This window comes from Anomaloglossus baeobatrachus, chromosome 7 (genome assembly GCF_048569485.1).
Source record: "Anomaloglossus baeobatrachus isolate aAnoBae1 chromosome 7, aAnoBae1.hap1, whole genome shotgun sequence".
Classification (NCBI taxonomy): Eukaryota; Metazoa; Chordata; class Amphibia; order Anura; family Aromobatidae; genus Anomaloglossus; species Anomaloglossus baeobatrachus.
Genome location: NC_134359.1, coordinates 64,165,646 through 64,190,319, shown reverse-complemented (window position 1 = coordinate 64,190,319; position 24,674 = coordinate 64,165,646). Strand labels below are relative to the sequence as shown.

The following is a 24,674-nucleotide window of genomic DNA, read 5'->3' as shown; positions in this document are numbered from 1 at the left end:
TGCAGCGGTGAATGCTAATTCACAAATTTTGGATCTTTTCTGTGGATACTTCATGTGCAACTTAATAGACCAAAAGTATCAGTGATCCCAGTGCATTCAGACCAGACTTGACTTTCTAATCCTCAAACTCCTTTAGTACAAATAAAGGACCCATAAATCCTCTCTAATTGGAAAGGGGGTGATAACATGAAGAAATATTCTTGAGGTTCAGACAGTGGATGTTATACAAGGGGGTCAGATGATCGTAACAGACTGCGTTCTTCCCGATTCCACTTGCAGTTTTCACCCCTGTAAACTTTAGACTTTTCTATTTTAGTTGCAGCAGTTGTTTAAAGGGAACCTGTCATCAGGTTTTCCAAATATAAACTAAGGCCACCACTTTTACCGCCTCTTTTAGAGTAGTCTAGCAACATGCATATAAACCCGCAAATCCCTCGGAGTATCCCAAAACGTACCTTTTATAATCCACTGATACGGTCTGGTCTGATGGGTTCCTCCTCCAACTCCGCAATCGCCATCCTGCTTCATGTGGATGACTTGTTTTTCATTACCCCTAATCTTGTTCCTGAGCGCAGAGCATTGTGCTGTAATGCAATGAGGACAAAAAAGTGCAGGTGACCTGGAAGTAAATCCGGTGCATGCAAATGACAGTATTTTACTCAGCCTTCAGCAAGGGAGAGCGACATTTGCCTGCATAGACGTGAGATTGGGGGCTTTGTGTTGATGACTTAGGCTGCTTTCACACTACGTTTTTTTAACATGGGTCATGAACGTTTTTTTACTGTAACAGCGGATCCTGCTTTTACAGCAAAAAAACGCATGCAAACGCAAGTGTTATTTTCTGGATTCTGTCACTTTAAGTTTATGGGCGGGCATTGGAGTCATGTGATCGGGAGTCAGTGGAACTGAACGTGATAGACTGGGAGCCGGCATCTGACAGCTGCGGAGGCTCGTAACCAGGGTAAACATGGGTAACTTGCTTGGATACCAGATATTTACCTTGGTTACGAAGGTCTGCAGCTGCTAGGAGCCGGGCTCCCTGCACACGTAACCAACGTAAACATCGGGTAACTAAGAGAAGCGCTTTGCTTGGTTACCTGATATTTACCTTGGTTACGAGTGTCCGCAGCTCTCAGGCGGGGGAGAGAGACAGAGAGGGAGGGGGAGAGAGACAGAGAGAGACTGATCACGCCAGGCTGGTTTCTGGGCATGCTCAGTAGAGCAAGCAGGATCCTGTCTATCAGCATGCCAGCGTTCACATGCGTTTGCATGCAGTATAGTCAGGATCCATCAATTTGCAGTATTTGGACGCAGCTCAAAAACGATACAAGTAGCGTTTTTGAAAAATGTTAAACTGCAAGTCGCTGGATCCTCACTATAACACACGCAAACGCATGTGAACGCATGTTGACGCGAGTCCATTGCAAATGCATTGAAATGAAAACGCATTTGCACTGGATCCGTTTTTGCGTTAAAAAAACGTTCAGGACGCATGTTAAAAAAAAAGTAGTGTGAAAGCAGTCTTAAAATGCATGAGCCACATGAAGAAACACAGGAGAACGCGATTGCCCAGACAGAGGAGGCGCCGAGCAAGACCAGTGATGTTCATCGGACCGGACTGCACTGTATCAGGGGATAATAAAAGGGATTTTTTTGGGATTTGCACTGGGGGTTGTGGCTTATATGCAGGTGTTCACTGGAGAAAAAATATACCTTAAATTATAGGGCATGACAGGGCTCAAAGGGACAGCCATCGTGGAACCAGGGCACCAGTCGAACCCTAGGGAGAATAAAAGCTGCATTGATACGTAGAGCGCAAATAGGGTTAAGGTCAGGATATTTATCAGATACAGTCCCCCACTTCTTTTTGGGGACTTATATGTACTGTTTGTTGAGTGTATAATAAACATTAAGTTTGGTTTTTTGTTTTTTTTTTATTATAATAAAAGGTAATTTTTATGGTATTTTATTTTTCCGGTGAACATAAGACCTCTTTACAATATACACACAATTGTTTTACAGTGTCTTATATGCAGATTAGTAAACTGCTGTAAAGCTGTGTACACACGGGGCATTTTTTCCCCACATTTTTTTCATGCTTGTTTTCCTTGCAGATTTTAATTAATACTGCAGGGAAAAATGCATCCCAGCAAAGTTTGAGAAACGTAACTTGCTGTGCACATGCTGCTTCTTTTTTCCTTGCTGGAAAAAGCAGCATGTCAATTGTTTCTGCACTTTTTTTCCTCTTTCTATAATCCCCTGTAATGCTTTCACTACAGGGGATTGTAGCGCAGCACTTTGCCTCACACACCATTCATACAGCATGGTGTGTGAGGCTCTCCATAGCTCATTAACCAAGGGTCGTCATGGTGATGACCCAAGGTTACCATGGCAGCGATCGCGTCCATGTGATGGAATTCCAGGGACCCAATTACCAGGGAGAGGTAAGCGATCCCTCTCCTTGCCTCCTGAATGCTGCAGTTGCATTGATCACAGCATTCAGGGGGATAAACTACCAGGCGCCGTGCGGGCACCGCTCCGTGCAGTGAGAGCTGGGTCCCGGCTGTAATATCAGCCAGAGATCCGGCAGTGATCGCGGGATTACAGAGCCTAAACCCCTGCGGTAGCCATGAATTAAAAAAAATAAATAAAAAAAGCAAGTGAAAAAACACGCAAAAGCAATAAAAAAAGGTTTTTTTCAGCTCCTTTTTTTTTCCTGCCAAAACATGCTTTTTTATGTGCAGAAAAGAGGTACAAAAAAATGGGCACATAGCCTAAAAGCGGTGGTAAAGGTTCTTGGCGGCACGGTGGCTCAGTGGTTAGCATTGCAGTCTTGCAGCGCTGGGGTCCTGGGTTCGTATCCCACGAAGGACACCATCTGCAAGGAGTTGTATGTTCTCCCCGTGTTTGCGTGGGTTTCCTCCCACACTCCAAAGACAATACTGATAAGGAATTTAGATTGTGAGCCCCAATGGGGACAGTGTTCCTGATGTATGTAATTGCTGTGGAATATTTTAGTGCTTTATAAAAATAAAGATTTATTTATTTTTATTTTTTGCCTTAGTTCATATTAGGAACACCTAGAGATAGGTTCCCTTTTAACTTCTCCACTGCCAAGATAGTATTGAATCCATCACCATATTAACGCATGTAATACAGGCTGCTAATATTTATATATCGGATGGAGAATCTTCGCTCACAGCTTCTTGAAGCCTAGAAAAATATATTTTTTTTTCCGGCACCCGCTGAAAATGAAGCTTTAACCTTTAAAGACAAGCAGGCAAGTTTTAGAAATGTTTTCCTCTTATTGAGTTTTCACAGCATTTGGAGCAAGCTAATTGCTTCTGCTAATAAATAATCTACAATCGATGCTGACAGCAGTTAATTGGCACCGAGACTTTATTCAGCAAAGCGCTTGGCTAACGACCTTCTTTAAATTAATAGCATTAAATGGTACGAGGAAATAAATCTGAGGAATTGCCTGTCATTTGCTGTCATGTCTAATAACTTCCGATAATGATGGCTGATAGATTTTTGCAGATTTCATTATTGAAGTTGCTGCATGTAATTATTCTCCTCATTATATGTAAACAATTAGCAACATTTGGTGTTTCCTTGCAATAAAGCCGTTAAATACCAGCGATACATTTCTATCCTTTTTTTTTTTTTCTTTTCTTTTTAAAGAGCTGAAGTAACGAAAGATCTGGGAAAGGAGCAGTGCTCGGTATTACGTGAGATGCTTGTAGAGTAGGCATGATATCTGGAAATGGCCTAGATTCTACAGGATTAGAGCAAATACTTTTCTGGTTCAAACACAGCTATATTGTGGACACACTTAATGAGGATTGATCACAGTGGGTTAAAGAGGACCAACCACCAGGATTTTCCTATATAAACTAAAGCCAGTGCTATACTGGCGCTATCATGCTGATTCTATACATATCTTTAGTTGTGAGATCGGATGTATAGTTTCTGAAATACAGGCAAGTAAAGTTTGTGAAATGCACTGTTATTTGATTGATAGCAGCTACAGAATATCTAATAGGTGGGTCCGGTTTTGCTAGTTATTGCCACCCACCTGCCTGTCTGTCCTTCCTCCCCCCCTTCCTTCCTCCCCCTGTAATAACAGACAAGAGGAGGAAGGACAGGGAGGCCAGAAAGGGGCGGGAATAACTATCAAAACCCGACCCACCTATTATGTATTCTGCAGCACCTATCAATCAAGTAACATGCATTTCACAAATTTTACTTGCCTGTATTTCAGAAACTATACATTTGATCTAAAAACTAAAGGTATGTATAGAATCAGCATGATAGCACCAGTATAGCACTGGTTTTAGTTTATATAGGAAAATCCTGGTGGTTGGTCCTCTTTAATTACCCCATACACCTTACATAACTGACCATATGATGTGTAATGGGGGCCTCCCGACTCTCCCCGCCAGAGGAATGCCTGATCTTTTTATTTTCAATGGATAACAACAACTTTCCCGAATCAAGTCATTGAAAACATTAATGTTCGGCAAAAATTCATGAGCCATGTGCACCATTTTGATGAATTTTACGCCACAAAAACATTAAATATTACCAGATAAAAAAAAAAGGGAAAAGAGACTTAAAAGCAAATGATGAATATGTCCCACAGTGTTTTGTTTTGGGATGTTTCTTTTTGCATTGGTAGGAAAATTTATCATAGTGCTTGCTCCTCATATTTCGATAATGTGCTTTAAGTTTTATTTGAATGACTGGAAAATGGGGCTTGGTTAAAAAATTTTTTACGTGAACTTTCTATAGAAGTCCCCAAAAAGTTGTGTAATATAAATAACAGCAAATACTTTGCTACAAACTTAAAGAGGACCGATCACATCCTGGGACCCCGAATAATAACAAATAACAAATGTATAGGAGAATTTATAGAATTAAAAAAAAAATAAATTGGAACCTTCCCTCACTAATTTATCCCTAAAAGCTGTGTAAAAGCTGTGCCTAATAAGGCTGTGTGCCCACAATCAGGATTCAGTGTTTTGGACGCAGTATGTTTTTGTGGCGTCCAAAATGCTGCGTTATACAGGACAAGCACAGTGGATGGGATTTCTAGAAATCACATGCACACTGTGCTGCTTTTTCCCGCAGAGTAACTGACATGAAGTGCGGCTTCCCAAGCAGCAGTATGTCAATTTATTTCTGTGGCGTTACGAGTGTTCACCAAAGGGAGAAAAGAAAGTCTGCAACGGCCCGAGCCCGGAACGTGGGCAGGGCCAGCTGCAGTCTACTGCGGAGAGCACTTGCAGCCCCGCAGGAGAGGACACGCTGCATCCAGGACGCAGCATGTCTGTATTGTGGGCATGTACTCTAAGAGGAGGAGACTGAAGTTGGCTCAAGTCAGGAATATCACTATTTGACAGCTGTCTGAGGGTTCCTTTTGTGACCTGGAGAAACCATTGTTTGGGGGGAACGAGAGTGTAGCATCTAAAGAAAATCTGGTTGCTCCCTTTATATAATGCAGTAGCACAAGTAAATGCTACAGCTGCCTCTGAGGTATTTGGCTGCTGCTTATTTGCAGTATGTAGTAAGAGACACAGATCAACCCATTACAAGCAGCTGTGTCCTCCTAATAGCTGATTAAACCTTTACCAACAGCTCTGTCCTCTTTCTTTAGCTGGTCTGCAGGATACACTGGACGTCTTACTTCATGTATGATAAATAGCAATGGTCTGTATCTTGTACAGTTCAGATTCCTGGTTGAAGAGAGGAAAGTTTTTGCTTTTTTGTCTCACTGGTTCACTGCTTATGCCGGTTTCAAACATCCGGCATTTCGCTGCTTTGCCGGATACGTCACATTCCAGTACAGTGTATACAGTACAATGGCATCGAGGCAAGCTCCGGTCACATTCTCCGATCATATGACCGCATGTGACCGGAGCTTGCTATGATGCCATTGTAATGTATTTCACTGTACTGGAGTGCGACGTATCCGGGAAAGCGGCGAAATGCCGGATGTGTGAAACCGGCCTTATTGGGATGCATTTGTGCAATGATTCATCATGTTGGAAAATGTTTTCTAATCCTACAGATATATAAGCACAAGGCTCCATTTACCATTCTAATGCTGTATGGAAATATACTACCCTTTTCACAGTTGAACAAAACCTAAGATAAAAATAAAATGAGCATATACCCTGCTGTAAATAAATAAGTAAAAAGCAATAGTGCATATAAATAACATGCATCGCAACCTCACCAGATATTGAGCTCACCAACAAGTTTGCTAATAACATGTATTTGAGAAGTGCCGTATAGTTTCATTGATAGCACTTGCATTTTTCCTCAGAACTGATGTTTTCATTGGAAAGAGTAACTTAATTTTTATTTCATAAATCAATAGTACAGATGTAGCGATGTAATATATTAGGGCAGGTAAGTTTGCTTTTTTTTTTTCCTTTTGGATTCTCTTTCTCTCACTATTAAAGTCTATTCAGTAATGACAAATTTTTTAGATTACTGATATAGGAGATGAAAGTTGGTGCTTATAAGATTCTATGGAAATGGGATTAGCAAGAGGCAAACAGACATTCTGCTGCAAGTTCTTTTGAGGAGGGAGGAGCTAGAGACACAGACATTCTGCTGCAAGTTGTCCTGAGGGGGAGGGAGGAGCTAGAGACAGGCACAGACATTCTGCTGCAAGTTGTCCTGAGGGGGAGGGAGGAGCTAGAGACAGGCACAGACATTCTGCTGCAAGTTCTTCTGAAGAGGAGGGAGGAGCTAGAGGCAGACACATACATCCTGCTGCAAGTTCTCCTGAAGAGGAGGGAGGAGCTAGAGGCAGGCACAGACCTGCTGCAAGTTCTCCTGAAGAGGAGGGAGGAGCTAGAGGCAGGCACAGACATTCTGCTGCAAGTTCTCTTGAGGCGGAGGAAGGAGCTGAAGTGACAGATTTTTACGTTTTTAACGTGACATCTGACACAGTGACCGTCTGCTCTTTTCTAACGTGTATTAAAAAAGCACTGTTATATATATATATATATATATATATATATATATATATATATATATATATATATATATATATATATATATATATATATATATATATATATATATATATATATATATATATATATATATATATATATATAATTTTTTTTTTTCTCCCAAAATTTCATTAAGGTTCAACATTTTTGCAAATATGGAGTGGCTCAATGGCTTGCGTGATTACTGTGCAGTACAGGGGTTTTGGGTTTGAATAATTCCAACAATTCCATCGTTATATTTTCACAGTGTAGTTGGATTTCTTCTGGAACATGATGGTGTAATTTATGTACAAATCTCCAAAATTCTGACTTTATTTTTTTTCATACAATAAAAAAATTTGATCAGAGATTAGAAAGTATTAAATCAGATCAGGGTGTAATCCGAGCAACAGGTTTTCTGCGTGTGAAAGCATTAGACATTTTATGGTCCGTGAAGGTTAATTCTGAGCAAAGGTAAAGTTGTATTAATGCGGGATTACTTGGGTGAACTCTTCCATATTACAGAGCTTTCTTGGTTTGTCTGTAGTTTCCATGATCTGTTCCTATTTTCACTGTTTATAGTCCGTTTTGCATATGATTGTGAATATGCTGCCTCTTCAAAAATTGCGTCTGGTACTTTAAACATTCTTGGCCTATCCAGATCGGTGGAGGTGCAACGCTCGGCACCCTTGCTAAAGAGCTGTTGTCGGTGACTGCTGCAGTCTGATGTGATTGGTTGCAGAACATCATAGCTCAATCTATTGTATAGTGTCCGCAGTGTGGTACTGCAGATTCACTGCTACTCATTCAAATGGGGGAGGATGTGCAGTATCCAGCCGCAACATCCATCCGGCTGGCGCCAGGAACAACTGACCGGCGTGTGTGCTTGGTGATGGTATTGCATTTAAGACCTATCCCAAGGAAGGCCATCAGTATTAAAGTACCAGACAGCCCCTTTAATGATTTTGATTCCTCTTACTACAGTTCCTTTTGTGTTTTTTACCTTTTAACTTATCTAATCCTGATATTTCTATTTTGATGTGACCGCATAACACTCTATCTTTTGGTTATATTTGACTCTGTTTCCATCACTCGCACTCATATCTCCTAGAACTCAAAAACACCTCCACAATCCAAACATTTCTGTCCATCAAAATAGCAAAAACGCCAGTCTCTCCGATTTCATCTTGTCCTGATTACTATAACTTGCTAATTTTTCTTCCCCATCGTTAAACTTTCCCTTCTTCAATCTATCCTAAAGCCATTCACATTTTTTTATCCAGCTGCTACACTGATGCCTCCGCCCTGTGCCAGTCATTGCACTGGCTGCCCATCTGATATAGAATACAACATAAACGTATCCTCTGCTATAGAATACAACATAAACGTATCATCTGCTATAGAATACAACCTAAACGTATCACACTCACCCACAAGGCTCTCCACAGTGTGGCACCGACCCTCCATCTCTGCCTCATCTCTATCTACCACTCTACCCTACTTTTCTTGTGCTGCACCAGTTCTTTAGAATGCACAACCCCAGACTTATGATTTTAACGCCTTCACCCCGACCGACTTTTCCATTTTTCATTTTTTTTTTCTCTTTCTTTCAAAAGCCATAACTTTTTTTATTTTTCTGTCAATATTTACGTATGAGGGCTTGTTTTTTGCGGGACGAGTTCTACTTTTAAATTTAAACCATACGTTTTACTATATGGTGGGAAAAAAAATTCCAAATGCGGAAAATTGCCAAAAAAAAAGTGCGATTGCATGATTATTTTTGCTATTTTTTTTCCCGTGTTCACTATATGGTATATGGTAAAACTGATGTGTGGGTATGATGCCTCAAGTTTGTATGAGTTTGTAGATACCAAACCTGTATAGGTTTACTTTTATTTAAGGGGTTAAAATAAAATCAGAAGTTTGTCCAAAAAAAGTGGCACACTTTTTGCGCCATTTTCCGCAACCCGTAGCGTTCTCATTTTTCGGGATCTATAGCTCAGTGACGGCTTTTTTTTTGCATCTCGAGCTGACATTTTAATTGGTACCATTTTTGAGCAGATGCTAGGTTTTGATTGTCTGTTATTGCATTTTGCGAAAAAATTTGGGACGACCAAAAAGCGTAGTTTTGGCGTTTGGATTTTTTTTTGCCGCTACGCCGTTTGCAGATCAGATTAATTGATTTTATATTTTTATAGATCGGGCATTTCTGAACACGGCGATACCAAATATGTGTATATTTTTTATTTTTTTTTAATCCTTTTTATTTTCAATGGGGCAAAAGGGGGGTGATTTGAACTTTTTATTTTTTTTTTTTAATTTTTTAAAACTTTTACTTTTTTTTTTTTATTTTACTAGTACCCCTAGGGTATATAAGGATCAGCAGTCTGATCGCTCGTTCATTACTGTTGATCACAGCTGACATCAGTAGAAATATTCACTTCTTGTAGCCTGCAGCACTCGGCTGCCTGTTACAGGAAGTGAACCATGTGAGCTACAGGAGTCATCACATGACCCTGTGCTACCATGACAACCAACCGCTCACAGTGATCACAGCACCGCCGATGGGGCCAGGTAAGTGAAGATTTACCGCGACCGGCATTTAAATGGAGCTGTGACATTTTAACAGCGCCATTTAAGGTGTTAACCGGCACGGGTGGACTGCGGATCCACTTGTGCCTGCGAGGCACACATGTCCTCTGTATAAATCAGCTGACATTTGCACAGATCCCCACTGGCAGCAGCCGGCGGGCATTACACTATGGTGGTTTAGGACTTAATGTTACGGCCCTTGGTTGTTAAGGGGTTAAAATGTTTATCTAACTTTTGTAAGAAATAAGACTCCAGCCGTATTTGTTTGTTTTATATCTCAGCTTGAGGAAGTGATGGAGAAAGAAACTTACAAAGTAGCTAAAGGCATTCTGGAAAGGTTTGATCCAGATTCAAAGAAAATAAAGGTAAGTGTAGAGTGTTTGGTCTTGAAGGCTGCAGGAGAAAGTAACAATGATAGTGCTACATCTATATTGGTCAATTGCTAATAGTGACTTCTTTGTTACTTATTATTTGGACTCAAAAAAGAAAATTAAATAAAATGTTTCCTTTACAAGACCATCCCATTTTAAAGCACCAGCGTGTTTTTTTTCTTTTTCCACCCCTGCAGTGTCTCTTTAGATCTAAGCCCCCTGCCCATTGTCATATACTCACCTTCCACCATCTTCACCTTTTACTGACATTGTTCCGATCCCCCAGCGCCACCTTATGACAGTAACTTCTGATTGTTCCCAAGCTCCTAATACAAGTCTGAGACCCAGAACGGGGCTCTCATAGACTTGTATTGAGTTGTGACCTCTGGTTCCATGAAACACTGGAGCTGCCGGCAGGTCACAAATTGCAGGAGACCGACCCGACCGGAGCGGCTCTGAAAACAGATGAAAACTTTGAAGGCTGAGTATAAGGGGACTTAGATTTAAAGCACAACTCCAGTGGATCAATTATCGAAAAAAACAAAACCCTCTCGAGTGGTGCTTTAAATCTCGATTTTTTACATATTTGGCTCCCTTGGAAGGGTTAATCTGTGAAATGACTTATCTACTCCTAGGCAAACTGATATCACAAGCATATATTGCATTTATTTTCTGTTTTTTGCACATATTTTGGTGTATTTTTTTTTTTTTATATTGCAAGTCAGTTATTCTAATTTTATTTTTATTTTTCTACTTGAAGGAACTGGAATCTCCTGCTGGTATACCCAACACTCCACGACCAGGACAAGGTACATATCTATATACAAATTGTGCCTTATGTATAAGAGCTATTAAAAGTCAGTGGTGCTAATAGCAACTGAGATATAGTTTGCATTCCTTAAATTATGGGTATGTATTCCATTGTGCGCTAATTATGAACATGCATGACCCCAATTCATCAAAGCTTTTACTCTGTGGGAGAAAAAAAAAAACTTTTGAAAAGTTGCACGAAAATGTAACTTTTGCTGGATTTAGGAAGGCATAGGGGTGGAGTAGGAGTGTCTACACCTGTCTGTAAAATTTAGCAAAAGTGCCAGCATTTCTTACACAAAGAATCTTACTCCAGTCCCCGACTGGAGTAACGTTTGTGGTCAGACGCACAGATGTGCACATCACTGAACAGATGTGCTAAATTTATAACGTTGCGTGCGCCTCTTATTGAATTTGACTCCTCTTATTCCTGCACAACCTTCATTATAACTGGCATACAGAACACCAGTCTTAATAAATCAGGGCCCTATGTGCTGAGCATCTTTACAGATATTACATCAGTCTAGGTCCACATAACTTCAGAAGGCTGCTCATGTGATTTTATAATGAATAAATCAGTAGTAGATGTTAGGCTATGTTCACACACTGCATCTTTTGCTGCGTTTTTGGTGCTTTTTGAGGTTACAAAGATGCACCTAAATGCATGCATTTCCTTCTCCCAGCAAAGTCTATGAGATTTCTATTTTGCTGTCCACACTGGGCATCTTTTTTTTGTTTACATCTTGGCTGCGTTTTTGAAGATGCAGCATGTCAATTCTTTATGCATTTTTTCCAGCGTTTTTGAACCCTTCCAATCAATAGATTTGACTTAAAGAGATGCATTGGGCAAAATGCGGTAAAAACGCGTAAAAAACCCAGGTGTTTTTTTTTTTTTTTTATGCATTTTGTCGCGGGTTCGTTTATTGGTGCCAAAAACGCTGCATCTTTGTGGTTAGAAAAGATGCACTACTAGCCTGAGACACCACCCAACTCTGGGGGCTACACTGGAGTGTTGCTCCGCACACGTTGTCCGACAGCTGTTGCTTCCTCTGCCCTCTCCTCTCTCGCCTGTGATTGGTTCCTTGAACTTCCGTCCTGGTTTGTCAGATCCAGTCTTTCGGCAGTGGATACGAGGGGGGAGATTTTGTGCTAGTCATATAGTGGTGGAGGGAGACTGGCCTTCCTTGATGATCATTGAGGATAGTGTGGTGCCATGTCCTTTAGGAAACTGGAGATCTAGACAACTTAGGCATTTCCTTAGCTCCCTACCCAACTATGCTCAATACACCAACCGTCCCACTGAGTTTCAAAACTTGTGCCTGGGGGAGGGGGTGCTGCGGCACTCCCTCTCTGAGATATACAGGATGCTGGTTGACACCCCCCCTCCGGGATATCTTTTGCAGCGGGATCGTGACCTGGGACTCTCCATGTCAGACGGGCAGAGGAGGGATGTCCTGATGTTGGCGCACAAATCCTCGATAAGCTCTAGACTCCAGGAGTCTACCTTTAAACTATTGTCGAGGTGGTACAGGGTACCTTCCAAGCTGCACAGGATGTTCCCCGGGGTGGACCCTAGTTGTTGGAGATGTGGAGCGGAAACTGGGGACACTGTTCATGTCTTCTGGGCCTGTCCAGCTTTGAGATGGTTCTGGGATGGAGTGGGGGAGGTGATCAGACACGTGACTGGGTCAACTAGGGCTATGGGCCCGGAATTGTTCTTGCTACAGTTGTCAGGGACTTTGGCATCTACGTACAAAAAAAAAAAATCGCTGTTGCGCTTCCTGGTGATGGCGGCCAGATCGTACATCCCCTTTAAATGGAAGTCGAGCGCTCGCCCTTTGGGCTTCAAGAGTTAATGAAGATCTCTTACATATGGAGGATCTGACTGCCTTGCTCTATGACAGACATGAGCACTTCTACGGGACTTGGCTTCCCTGGCTGGACTTCAGGTTCTCTAGCGATTTACAACCGGTTGCTGGATGACTCCAAGTGATATGTTGGCATTAGTTGGATGTCTACCCCTGGAGGGACTGGTTACCCTCCCCTTTCCCTTCTCCCATAGGCTGCTCCCCCCCCCCCTTTTTTTTATATATATTTTTTTTTATTCCCCTGCTCTTTTTCTCTTCTTTCCTCTTCGTTCCCCCCACCGCCCCCCTTTTCTCCTTTCTTGCTCTCACCTTCTAGCCCCTTTTTGGGGGCTGTGGAGGTAGTTTCTCTGTTGGTGTGCTCATCATCATCTTTCCCCCTTTCTTTTATTCTCTCTCTTTCACCTCCTCTCCTAATATTTCTAAAATGTACAGACCTACATGCTAAGGTGGGAAAGAATATTACTTGGAGTTGTATCTGCAACTAGAGTCTGATAGCCCCCATAGCTATGTACATTGGGGTCAAGTTTAACAGATTCTTGTACTGTTTGGGTTTGTTAATAAATAAATAATTTAAAAAAAAAAAAAAAAAAAAAGAAAAAAGAAAAGATGCACTATGTGAACATAGCCTTAATGTAAAAATGGAGGTCGTACAGCAGCGTTGTTCTCTCAGTCTCGCAGTTTATGACTCTCCTTTCCCTCCCTGTGTTTTTGGTAATTATTCCAAAAGAACCTCAGACGGGTGGGGAAGTCTATTCATGGATATAGACTGATGCCAAAGTGGCTGCAAGAAAGAACAGCCCAGTAATCGTCCGTTAGAACTGATCCGTTGGCAAAAAGGTTGCACAAACACAACTTTCTTGAATGTTTTGAAATAGTAGATTTTTGCAGTATCCTTTTTTCTTTTTTTTTTTTTCTAACATTGGAGTCTATCAAAAACAGATTCCTTTACTGATTGCTATTTAAACATCCATTTTTCTTTTGTAAAGGATCAGTTTTTTCTTACTGGATGAATTTTAAATGGAAGATAAATAGCATGCAGTTAATGGATCCATTTTCCATAGACTCCCATGTTAAAAACAAAAAACGGATCCTGCAGAAATAATTATTTTTCATAACTGCTAAAAGTTGTTTTTGCACAACGTTCGCCAACATATTGGTGCTAGATCTGTTTTAACGGATGATTACTGGACATGTGAACATGGCCTAAGTGAGGGTTAAGTATGAAGTCTAGAGGCCACAGTGAAAATTGTAAGATGTGATCTGTATTTTTTTTAGCTCTAAAAAGTTAGAAACAAAACATTATAAAAAAAAAAAAAAAAATAAATGTTTAAGTACATATAACAAAAAAAAATAAAAATCAACAATCAGTCGGTCATTTTCTGATCACACATGCCTATTAATAGCCTCTCCATTTTTTTTTTTCTTTTGCATTCATCACATGTCAGTGGGCCACATTCAGTCCATACCCAAGGTCACTGATAGGAGGCTTTCAAGAGGGGGAGCGGAGGACAGTAGTGAAGTGGGGTCACAGGAGGCAGGAGATGGGTGTGGGGCGATGTTGTTGTGGTCCTTGGGTTGGGAAAAGGGGGTGTCCAGGCAGAGCAAAGCAAAGGAGGCAGGAGGAGAGTATGTAACTTTTTATTGCTCTACCTTCTCTGGTTTTCTTGCTGTAAGCTCCGGTAAATTCAGTGTCTGCTATTCAAGTAGATGTTAATCCACAATGATTAATTATTCACTATTCCACTCACCCATAATCCCATCCACATCTCAGCAGTGATATGGTAGTAGAAATCTTCAGTCATTTACCATCACTGACGCTGGCGCCAAGAGGTGGGCGGGGACGATGAACGACTGGAACAGTGAATATTCACTTTGGACTAATATCTGCTTGACTAGCCATTGTGCGACACTGAATTTACCGGATGTTACAGCAAGAAAACTGGAGAAGCTGCAGCAATAAAAATTATATATGCTGAAAGAGCTGCCCAAGCCCTATTTCAGGATACTATTAGTATGGTGCTAAACAAAAAAAAAAAAAATCACCTGACAGATTCCGTTTCACATAGGCAAATTCCACTGCAGGCCCACCTGTGAATGTGACCCTGCAGCTGTTGCAAAAGTACAACTTTCTTCATGTTTGGACGGGTTAGGATGATGGGAGCTGTAGTTTGACAATCTGTGTCAGCGGACCATCCCCATAACAAGGTCAGCAACAGCAGATCTTTCCCCCCACTCCATAACAGGGTCATTAACAGCAGATCCCCCCCCCCCCATAGCAAGGTCAGCGGCAGCAGATCTCCCCCATAACAGGGTCAGCGGCAGCAGATCTCCCCCATAATAAGGTCAGCAATAGCAGATCTCTCCTCCCACTCCAGAACAGGGTCATTACCAGCAGATCTCACCCCTACACCCCCCCCCCCATGACCGGGTCAGCGGCAGCAGATCTCCCCCATAACAGGGTCAGCGGCAGCAGATCTCCCCCATAATAAGGTCAGCAATAGCAGATCTCTCCTCCCACTCCAGAACAGGGTCATTACCAGCAGATCTCACCCCTACCCCCTCCCCCCCCCCCATGACCGGGTCAGCGGCAGCAGATCTCCCCTGTGACAGGGTCAGCGGCAGCAGATCTCCCCCGTGACAGGGTCAGCGGCAGCAGATCTCCCCCGTGACAGGGTCAGCGGCAGCAGATCTCCCCCGTGACAGGGTCAGCGGCAGCAGATCTCCCCCGTGACAGGGTCAGCGGCAGCAGGTCTCCCCCGTGACAGGGTCAGCGGCAGCATGTCTCCCCCGTGACAGGGTCAGCGGCAGCAGATCTCCCCCGTGACAGGGTCATCGGCAGCACGTCTCCCCCGTGACAGGGTCATCGGCAGCACGTCTCCCCCGTGACAGGGTCATCGGCAGCAGGTCTCCCCCGTGACAGGGTCATCGGCAGCAGGTCTCCCCCGTGACAGGGTCATCGGCAGCAGGTCTCCCCCGTGACAGGGTCATCGGCAGCAGGTCTCCCCCGTGACAGGGTCATCGGCAGCAGGTCTCCCCCGTGACAGGGTCATCGGCAGCAGGTCTCCCCCGTGACAGGGTCATCGGCAGCAGGTCTCCCCCGTGACAGGGTCATCGGCAGCAGGTCTCCCCCGTGACAGGGTCATCGGCAGCAGGTCTCCCCCGTGACAGGGTCATCGGCAGCAGGTCTCCCCCGTGACAGGGTCATCGGCAGCAGGTCTCCCCCGTGACAGGGTCATCGGCAGCAGGTCTCCCCCGTGACAGGGTCATCGGCAGCAGGTCTCCCCCGTGACAGGGTCATCGGCAGCAGGTCTCCCCCGTGACAGGGTCATCGGCAGCAGGTCTCCCCCGTGACAGGGTCATCGGCAGCAGGTCTCCCCCGTGACAGGGTCATCGGCAGCAGGTCTCCCCCGTGACAGGGTCATCGGCAGCAGGTCTCCCCCGTGACAGGGTCATCGGCAGCAGGTCTCCCCCGTGACAGGGTCATCGGCAGCAGGTCTCCCCCGTGACAGGGTCATCGGCAGCAGGTCTCCCCCGTGACAGGGTCATCGGCAGCAGGTCTCCCCCGTGACAGGGTCATCGGCAGCAGGTCTCCCCCGTGACAGGGTCATCGGCAGCAGGTCTCCCCCGTGACAGGGTCATCGGCAGCAGGTCTCCCCCGTGACAGGGTCATCGGCAGCAGGTCTCCCCCGTGACAGGGTCATCGGCAGCAGGTCTCCCCCGTGACAGGGTCATCGGCAGCAGGTCTCCCCCGTGACAGGGTCAGCGGCAGCAGGTCTCCCCCGTGACAGGGTCAGCGGCAGCAGGTCTCCCCCGTGACAGGGTCAGCGGCAGCAGGTCTCCCCCGTGACAGGGTCAGCGGCAGCAGGTCTCCCCCGTGACAGGGTCAGCGGCAGCAGGTCTCCCCCGTGACAGGGTCAGCGGCAGCAGGTCTCCCCCGTGACAGGGTCAGCGGCAGCAGGTCTCCCCCGTGACAGGGTCAGCGGCAGCAGGTCTCCCCCGTGACAGGGTCAGCGGCAGCAGGTCTCCCCCGTGACAGGGTCAGCGGCAGCAGGTCTCCCCCGTGACAGGGTCAGCGGCAGCAGGTCTCCCCCGTGACAGGGTCAGCGGCAGCAGGTCTCCCCCGTGACAGGGTCAGCGGCAGCAGGTCTCCCCCGTGACAGGGTCAGCGGCAGCAGGTCTCCCCCGTGACAGGGTCAGCGGCAGCAGGTCTCCCCCGTGACAGGGTCAGCGGCAGCAGGTCTCCCCCGTGACAGGGTCAGCGGCAGCAGGTCTCCCCCGTGACAGGGTCAGCGGCAGCAGGTCTCCCCCGTGACAGGGTCAGCGGCAGCAGGTCTCCCCCGTGACAGGGTCAGCGGCAGCAGGTCTCCCCCGTGACAGGGTCAGCGGCAGCAGGTCTCCCCTATAACAGCGGCAGCATTATATAATATTTTACCACATGGTTTGCTTCAATTTTATTTCCCCCTTATATTCCTCCTCTGAAACCTAAGTGCCTCTTATGGTCTGCTGTGTCCTATAATCCGAAAAATCTGGTAATCTGTTAATTTTGTCTAGTTTGCTGATGAGAAATGAAGGTGCCTAATAAGCAGCTGATCTGTACATATGCAAATCCTGTGATTGAGAACGTTGCGTGTTCTCTATATTAGTACACTAATGCCATTCACTGGCAAGTGTAAAGGTCATTAAAGCAGGCTCTTGTACGCGTGCTCCTAAGTGACAGTGCCATGTCCTTGTATAAGATCAGAGCAGTTGTTAAGGTGAAATTACTATGAACTTTGGAAGAATATCTCAGGACAATCCTATGCTGAGCGTTTGATACATGTATAGACTTGACATTTAATTATGTTCTTCATCAGGCAGCACGTACCTGGCATGTGTACGCCTCTAGCAGTACTACAGCATGCCTTCACTAAATTAAAGCTCCACTTTTGCAGCCTTTTTTAGCTATGTAGACGATCAATGATTTGTGTAATATAACTTGAGTGCAAGTTCTTTAAAGGATTATTCCCAGAATGGCAAATAGTCTTCTATCCAAACCAAACCGCAGCCCCGATCCCAAGAAGGCGGCTCTGGAGCTAGGGGAACGAGACTGCAGAGCCCGGTCTAGAATTGTACCGGAGCCTCATTCTTCGGATCACTAGGAGTAATCTGGATTGTGGGGTTTTTTTTTTTCGTTTTATATTTTTTTTTTCTTTTAAGCCAGACTGGTAAATATGGATCACAAGGTTTTCCTTATCCTTCATATGTCTATAGGAATTTTATTTTTAGTGCAATATTCCACAAAAATAAGTGAGTATTTGGTTCGCTAAAAGTAACATCGCCATACAGTTCCCAAGATGTGACTTTTTATTGATGGCTTATTTTTATAGTTCTCAGAAGGGGGCATAGCTATCAGGGCAAGGCTGAGTTCACATGTCCTGTAATCATCCGTTAGAACGGATCCTGCAGAGATCCGTTGGCAAAAGTATTTCTACTGGATCCGTTTTTTTAACGTTTGAGACTATGGAGAATGGATCTGTTAAAGGCAACCTGTCAGGTGCAATATGCACCCAGAACCACGAGCAGTTCTGGATGCATATTACTAATCCCTTCCTTAAAGGCCCAGTCACACACGACTTACCAGCGATCCCGACAACGATACGTCCTGAAAAGGATCGCTGGTAAGTCGCTGAGAGGTTGCTGGTGAGATGTCACACAGTCAGACCTTACCATCGAGGCAGTAACTATGAGCGACCTGTATAACGATCTCGGTGGGCGTTGGGACCGTGTTAGGAGGTTGTTGGTAGGCATCAAATACAGCGATGTGTCCTGCCCAGCAGGACATAGTCTTTGAAGAAAATGGACCGGACCATTCGGCAACGACTAGCGATCTCACAGCAGGGGCCTGGTCACTGGTAGGTGACAGATATAACGAGATCTTTGTCGAGATCGTTGCTACGTCACAGAAACTGTGACTCAGCAACTATCTCGTTAGCGATCTCGTTGTGTGTGACGGGGCCTTAACTATCCCTGTATCTAGTACCACAGATGAAGAGATCTTTAGAAAAAGGTGTTTCTAAAGATCCTTTTGATATGCTAATGAGGCCAGGGACTAGTCCCAAGGGCTTTACTTCCCTTGGCTAGTCGGGCCACCTTAGCATGTAAACACGCCTTTGTGGGCAAGCTAATGAATGCGCAGCGTCCGAGACAGTCGTTCACCTCTCTGCTGTCACTGTGTCAGACGCTGGTTTTCTTGTCAGTGTGCGTGATCCGAAGTCACCAGACTTCTGGTCATGCGCACTATGAAGCCTGGTGTACGTGTCCCAGCTTCAAACTGGTGTAGTGCGCATGACTGAAAGTCCATGTACTTCTGATCATGCACACTGAGCTTAGCCCGGTGTCTGAGTCAGTGCAACAGACACAGGTACGTAGTCACTGCCGATGATGACGCTGGGCAGTGGGGGCAGTGGGCATTGAATAGTATGTTAGCATGCCCCTGTAGGTATGCTAACATGCTAAGGCTGCTTTCACACTACGTTTATTTAACATGCGTCCTGAACGTTTTTTTGCTGCAAAAGCGGATCCTGCTTTTACAGCAAAAAACGCATGTAAACGCATGTCTTACTTTGCAGGATCCTGTCACTGGATGTTTAGGGGCGGGCATTGGAGTCATGTGATCGGGAGTGAGGGGAACTAAACGTGCCAGACTGGGAGCCGGCATCTGACAGCTGCAGATGCTCGTAACCAAGGTAAACATCGGGCTTGGATACCCGATATTTATCTTGGTTACGAGTGTCTGCAGCTGCTAGGAGCAGGGCTGCCTGCACACGTAACCAACGTAAACATCGGGTAACTAAGAGAAGTGGTTACCCGATATTTACCTTGGTTACGAGTGTCCGCAGCTCTCAGGTGGGAGAGAGAGGGAGGGGAGGAAGGGGGAAAGACAGAGATAGAGAGAGAGGGTGAGGGAGGGAGGAGGAGAGACAGATCACGCGAGACTGGTTCTGGGCATGCTCAGTACAAAAGCAGGATCCTGTTACAACGCAACTCAACGCATTCTGCTAGGCAGGATCCAGCGCTCATTGAAATGCATTGCAGCTCGCGGCGCAATGTGAAGGATCCTGTGAGATGCGTTATTTTGACAAAGGTAAAAAACGCTACAAGTAGCGTTTTTGAAACATGTTAAAATAACGCAAAAGTACGGATCCTGTGTCTAACGCACGCAAACGCATGCGAACGCAGGTGGACGCGAGTCCATTGCAAATGCATTGAAGTGAAAACGCATTTGCACTGGATCTGTTTTTCCGCTAAAAAAACGTTATGGACGGATGTTAAATAAACGTAGTGTGAAACCAGCCTAAGAGGCCAGAATGAGCGCAGGAACGAACACCCTTGTGACTAGTCCCTGTGCTCATTAGCATATTATGAAGGATCTTTTGAAATACTTTTTCTAAAGATCCCTTTATCTAGGCTACTAGATACAGGGACGGTTAGGCAGGGATTAGCAATATGCTCCCAAAACTGCTCATGGTTCTGGATGCATATTGTACCTGACAGGTTCCCTTTAAGTTATTACTATTTATCTTTCATTTGTAACGGATCCTGTAAGAAAAAATCAAATCTGTTACAGATGGAAGACTGATGGCTTAATAGCAATTCGTTAATGGATCCGTCCTCCATAGACTCCAAAAAAGTTGTGTTTGCAGAACTTGTTTGCAACAGATATCTGCATGATCCATTCTAACAGATGATCACAGTACATGGAAACTCAGCCTAATAATGCAGCGCTGCCTAAAGACACAGATCACGTGAGCGATGGTCCCTTGGTAATGGCCATAAAAAATAGCTTTGAATAAAACGGCCTATATATCGAGAGCTGAAATTAAGGGTCCGTGCACACATTCTGTTTTTGTTGTGATTTTATATTGCACAGTTTGGTAGCAAAACCTGAAGGATTTCCTCGTACCTGCAAAGTGAGTGACATTCCTGAAGTCTCATTTACACGTTGCTTACTTTTTTTTTCTTTCAGATTTGCAGTAGGTTTAAATCTACTGCGTGTCAATTCTTTCAGTATTTTTCTCGTGCTGATTTCATTCATTTCATTCATAATAATGCATAGGAAAAAATCTGCAACAAAAATGCATGCAAAAAAAAGCACTAAAAATGGTGCAACCGCAAACCACTGACATGTATTCTTGGATATACGGCGGAACTCCCTATCCAGGAGGGACATAAGATTGCTATCGCGCGCATACTGTACCAGGCACGGAAAGTCGTTCCATGGTACTGGAAGGATAGCAAGATCCCTGATATCAAAGAGTTAATTGATAAGGTGAATTACACCGGTTGGAGAATTATGCTTATCAAAAGAGAAGGGTGTACAACAAATTTGAGGATATGTGGGCCCCGTGGCTTGATACCCCAAATTTGGCTCCAGTGACGCTGACCTGGGCTAGAGCCCTGATGCCGAATCTGTCTTAAGGCCGCTTTACACGCTGCGATATCGGTACCAATATCGCTAGCATTTGTACTCGCCCCCATTGGTTGTGCGACACAGGCAAATCGCTGCCCGTGGTGCACAACATCGCCCAGACCCGTCACACTACTTACCTGCCTAGCGACGTCGCTGTGACCAGCGAACAGTCTCCTTTCTAAGGGGGTGGTCCGTGCAGCGTCACAGCGACGTCACTAAGCGGCCGCCCAATAAAAGTGGAGGGGCGGAGATGAGCGGGCCCAACATCCCGCCCACCTCCATCCTTCCTCATTGCCGGCAGCTGCAGGTAAGGTGAGGTTCCTCGTTCCTGCGGTGTCACACATAGCGATGTGTGCTGCCGCAGGAACGAGGAATAACTTTGTTACTGCTGCAGCAACGATATTCGAGAATGGACCCCCATGTCACCGATGAGCGATTTTGCATGTTTTTGCGACGATGCAAAATCGCTCATAGGTGTCACACGCAACAACATCGCTAAAGCAACCGGATGTGCGTCACAAATTCCGTGACCCCAACGAGATCGCTTTAGCAATGTCGTAGTGTGTAAAGCGGCCTTTAGCCTTGCTGCATGGGAGTGGGTATGAAAGTTGGGTCGGATTATAGATGCTCCAGTTAGATCTTCTAATTAGTTGCTGTTTGGTCACCGATATATGCCTTAACGCATTTTGGGATATAAAATATACAAATGAATATACTGATTCGGGATTCTGTAGGGGGAAGGGGGGCAGGAAGGGGTTTGTTGTGCATACCTGCGTGTATGCGGAATTTACCTGTTGTTAAACCAAAATGTTAATAAAAAATTATTTGATTTAAAAAAAAATAATAATAAAAAAATGGTGCAAAATTTCTGCTGCAAATAAGTAATTGTGACACATATGAGGCAGATTTACAAAAAGCAAACCCAAACCCCCTGAGTAGTTTGGTGAGCAGCAGGAATAAAATAAAACAAAAAAAATTTCCACTTCTGACCTGGCGACTGGTTCTTGCACAGTTCTAAGAAATGTACCAAAGACCCACTTCATTGCCGTACCAATGATACACAGTTATCAATTCCAAGCAACTTTTATATCTTGAATTTTAAGGGTGGAAAATGTGACTCTGCTTCATCATGTGGGAACAAACGCTTTAGGTTGTTGATGATCAAAACTGATGTAATTAATGCATAAATCAATAGATATTTATGATAGATGACAAATATTTTGGAACAGTGGTGATGTCTTTTATATTTAAAGGGAATTGCTATTTTTTTGCTGTTAAAAAATTATTCCAAAAATTGAGTATTTTATCTATCGCTGTTTCTTTCTTTTACACTTTTTAATTTTGCACCATTTTTTTTTCTTCTTTTTTCTCCATCCTCCCTGTTACCGTTTTTACAGTGTTACTTGATCTCTATTACTTGCTTTCAGCAGGGTGTAAAGGATCATTAAATTTCTTATGTACTGTACACACTTCCCTCAGATCTGCGCCAGAGGACGGCAGCTCAAAGAAACCTAAGTGTGTCTACCCCCGTAAACCCGAGCCAGGGAACTTCCCAAGTTCCTGGGATGTTGGCGGCAAGTCCAGGTCTTCAAAGGGACACTTCAGCTCCTGGTGGACCCCCTGAGCGGACTGTTCAGCCAGGATTACAGTCAGGCCTCGTACCAAGACGCCCTGGATCGCCTGCCACTGCAATATCTGGAATGGGTAAACAGAGCACTTACTGTTATTTACAGTTTATATAGTTTTCTCTGGTTACCAATAAACCAGGTAATATTCAGACACCATGGAAATGGCATTTCATTTGGAAATAGGAGCACAGTTATCTGATTAAGCAGGAGTTCCATATTCAATTAGCCATAACTCTTTACAGCTGGCACCTTGTGATGCTGAAGCCTATTGCTCCAGCTCGTTTAGCTGTTATGGCTTCTTTGTTTAAATGGCAATAAAACTTTGCAGTGTTCTGTAGTCAACGATATATAACCTACCTTTTTACAGCCCTGGGTTTAGGAAAGCTTCAGATTTATATGGACCCGTTATAAAGGCAAACACGTCTAGAATATATATTCTTACTTTACAAATACCTGCGCATTTTGTTTTTCTTTAAGTTTTTGTCGATCGAGCTTATTAGGGCAGATCAATCTAGGGACTCAGACTGCCTAGGCTGATGGCAAGATTAAGTAATGTCTCGAAATTGTTTTTAATTTTTCTTTTATTTAGTGGTCTTCAATTTAGAATACCTCAATATTTTTATTCAATGCTTTACATTGTTGCATTTTTGCAGCTTAAGGGTATGTGCGCACGTTGCTTTTTACCTGCTTTTTTGCTGCTTTTTCTTCTGCGCTGTTTAATGCCAAAATGGATGTGTTCTTCTATTCAAGCAAAGTCTATGGGAATTTGGGTTTCTTGTTCACACTATGTTGTTCAAAATGCTGCCTTTTTGTGGCAGAACTTTGGTCAAAAACTCAGCTTTGCAGTGCAAAACCCAAATGGCAAAAACAATTGACATGTTGCTTCTTTGAAAAGCTGAGTTTTTGACCAAAGTTCTGCCTCAAAAAGGCAGCATTTTGAACAACATAGTGTGAACAAGAAACCCAAATTCCCATAGACTTTGCTTGAATAGAAGAACACATCCATTTTGGCATTAAACAGCGCAGAAGAAAGAAAAAGCAGCAAAAAAGCAGGTAAAAAGCAACGTGCGCACATACCCTAACTTTGGAGAAGGTCCTGCTTTGTTTTTTTTTTTTTTATTTTTTTTTTTGCTACTGTGTTTCCCCAAAAATAAGAGTCTTATCCCCCCCTTCTGAAAAATTCGCTAGGACTTATCGGGGTAGGGCTTATGTTGGGCAGGGCTGTGGAGTCGGTAAACCAAACCTTCGACTCCGACTCCTCAATTTCTCTTGCACCGACTCCGACTCAAACTCCGACTCCTACATATATTGCTTATAGTTAGGTGAAAAATTTATTGTAATACATGAACATGTGTATGTGAACATCAGACATTCAATATTTTTTATGATACAATAATCAAGATATTTGGATAGAACATAAAATATATTATTGGAATACAACTTTAGAACACAAACTGTAATAAATTGTAATTATGTAATACACTATGTAATATACAGTAGATTACATATATATCTTGTGTGTATGTATGTGTGTATGTATATGTATGTATGTGTATATATATATATATATATATATATATATATATATATATATATAATATATATATATATATATATATATATATATATATATATATATATATATATATATATATATATATATATATCATATTACATATCTACAATTTATTAGTTTTTTGTGTTCTAAAGTTGTATTCCAATAAATATATTTTATGTTCTATCTAAATATCTTGATTATTGTATCATAAAAATAATTAAATGTCTAATGTTCACATTGTACTACAATACATTTTTCACTTAAATATAAGCATTATACTAAATGTTATTATTTAGTAAAATATTCAGCACATTCTGGATTGCACTACTGTCGCCAATTTATTATATATTTTAGGAGTCGGAGTCGGTGCATTTTATACCGACTCTGA

The 24,674-nt window shown here is 43.5% G+C and overlaps 1 protein-coding gene across 1 annotated transcript in view; it reads left to right on the top strand.

The window, feature by feature from the left end:
• Positions 1–24,674, top strand: part of LNPK (lunapark, ER junction formation factor) — a 107,513-nt gene that overhangs the window by 62,283 nt on the left and 20,556 nt on the right. Inside the window, exons 7-9 of the mRNA XM_075317364.1 lie at positions 9,884–9,967; positions 10,734–10,782; positions 22,580–22,804. Coding sequence (XP_075173479.1) covers positions 9,884–9,967; positions 10,734–10,782; positions 22,580–22,804 — 358 coding nt within the window. The remainder of the gene's footprint in view (positions 1–9,883; positions 9,968–10,733; positions 10,783–22,579; positions 22,805–24,674) is intronic.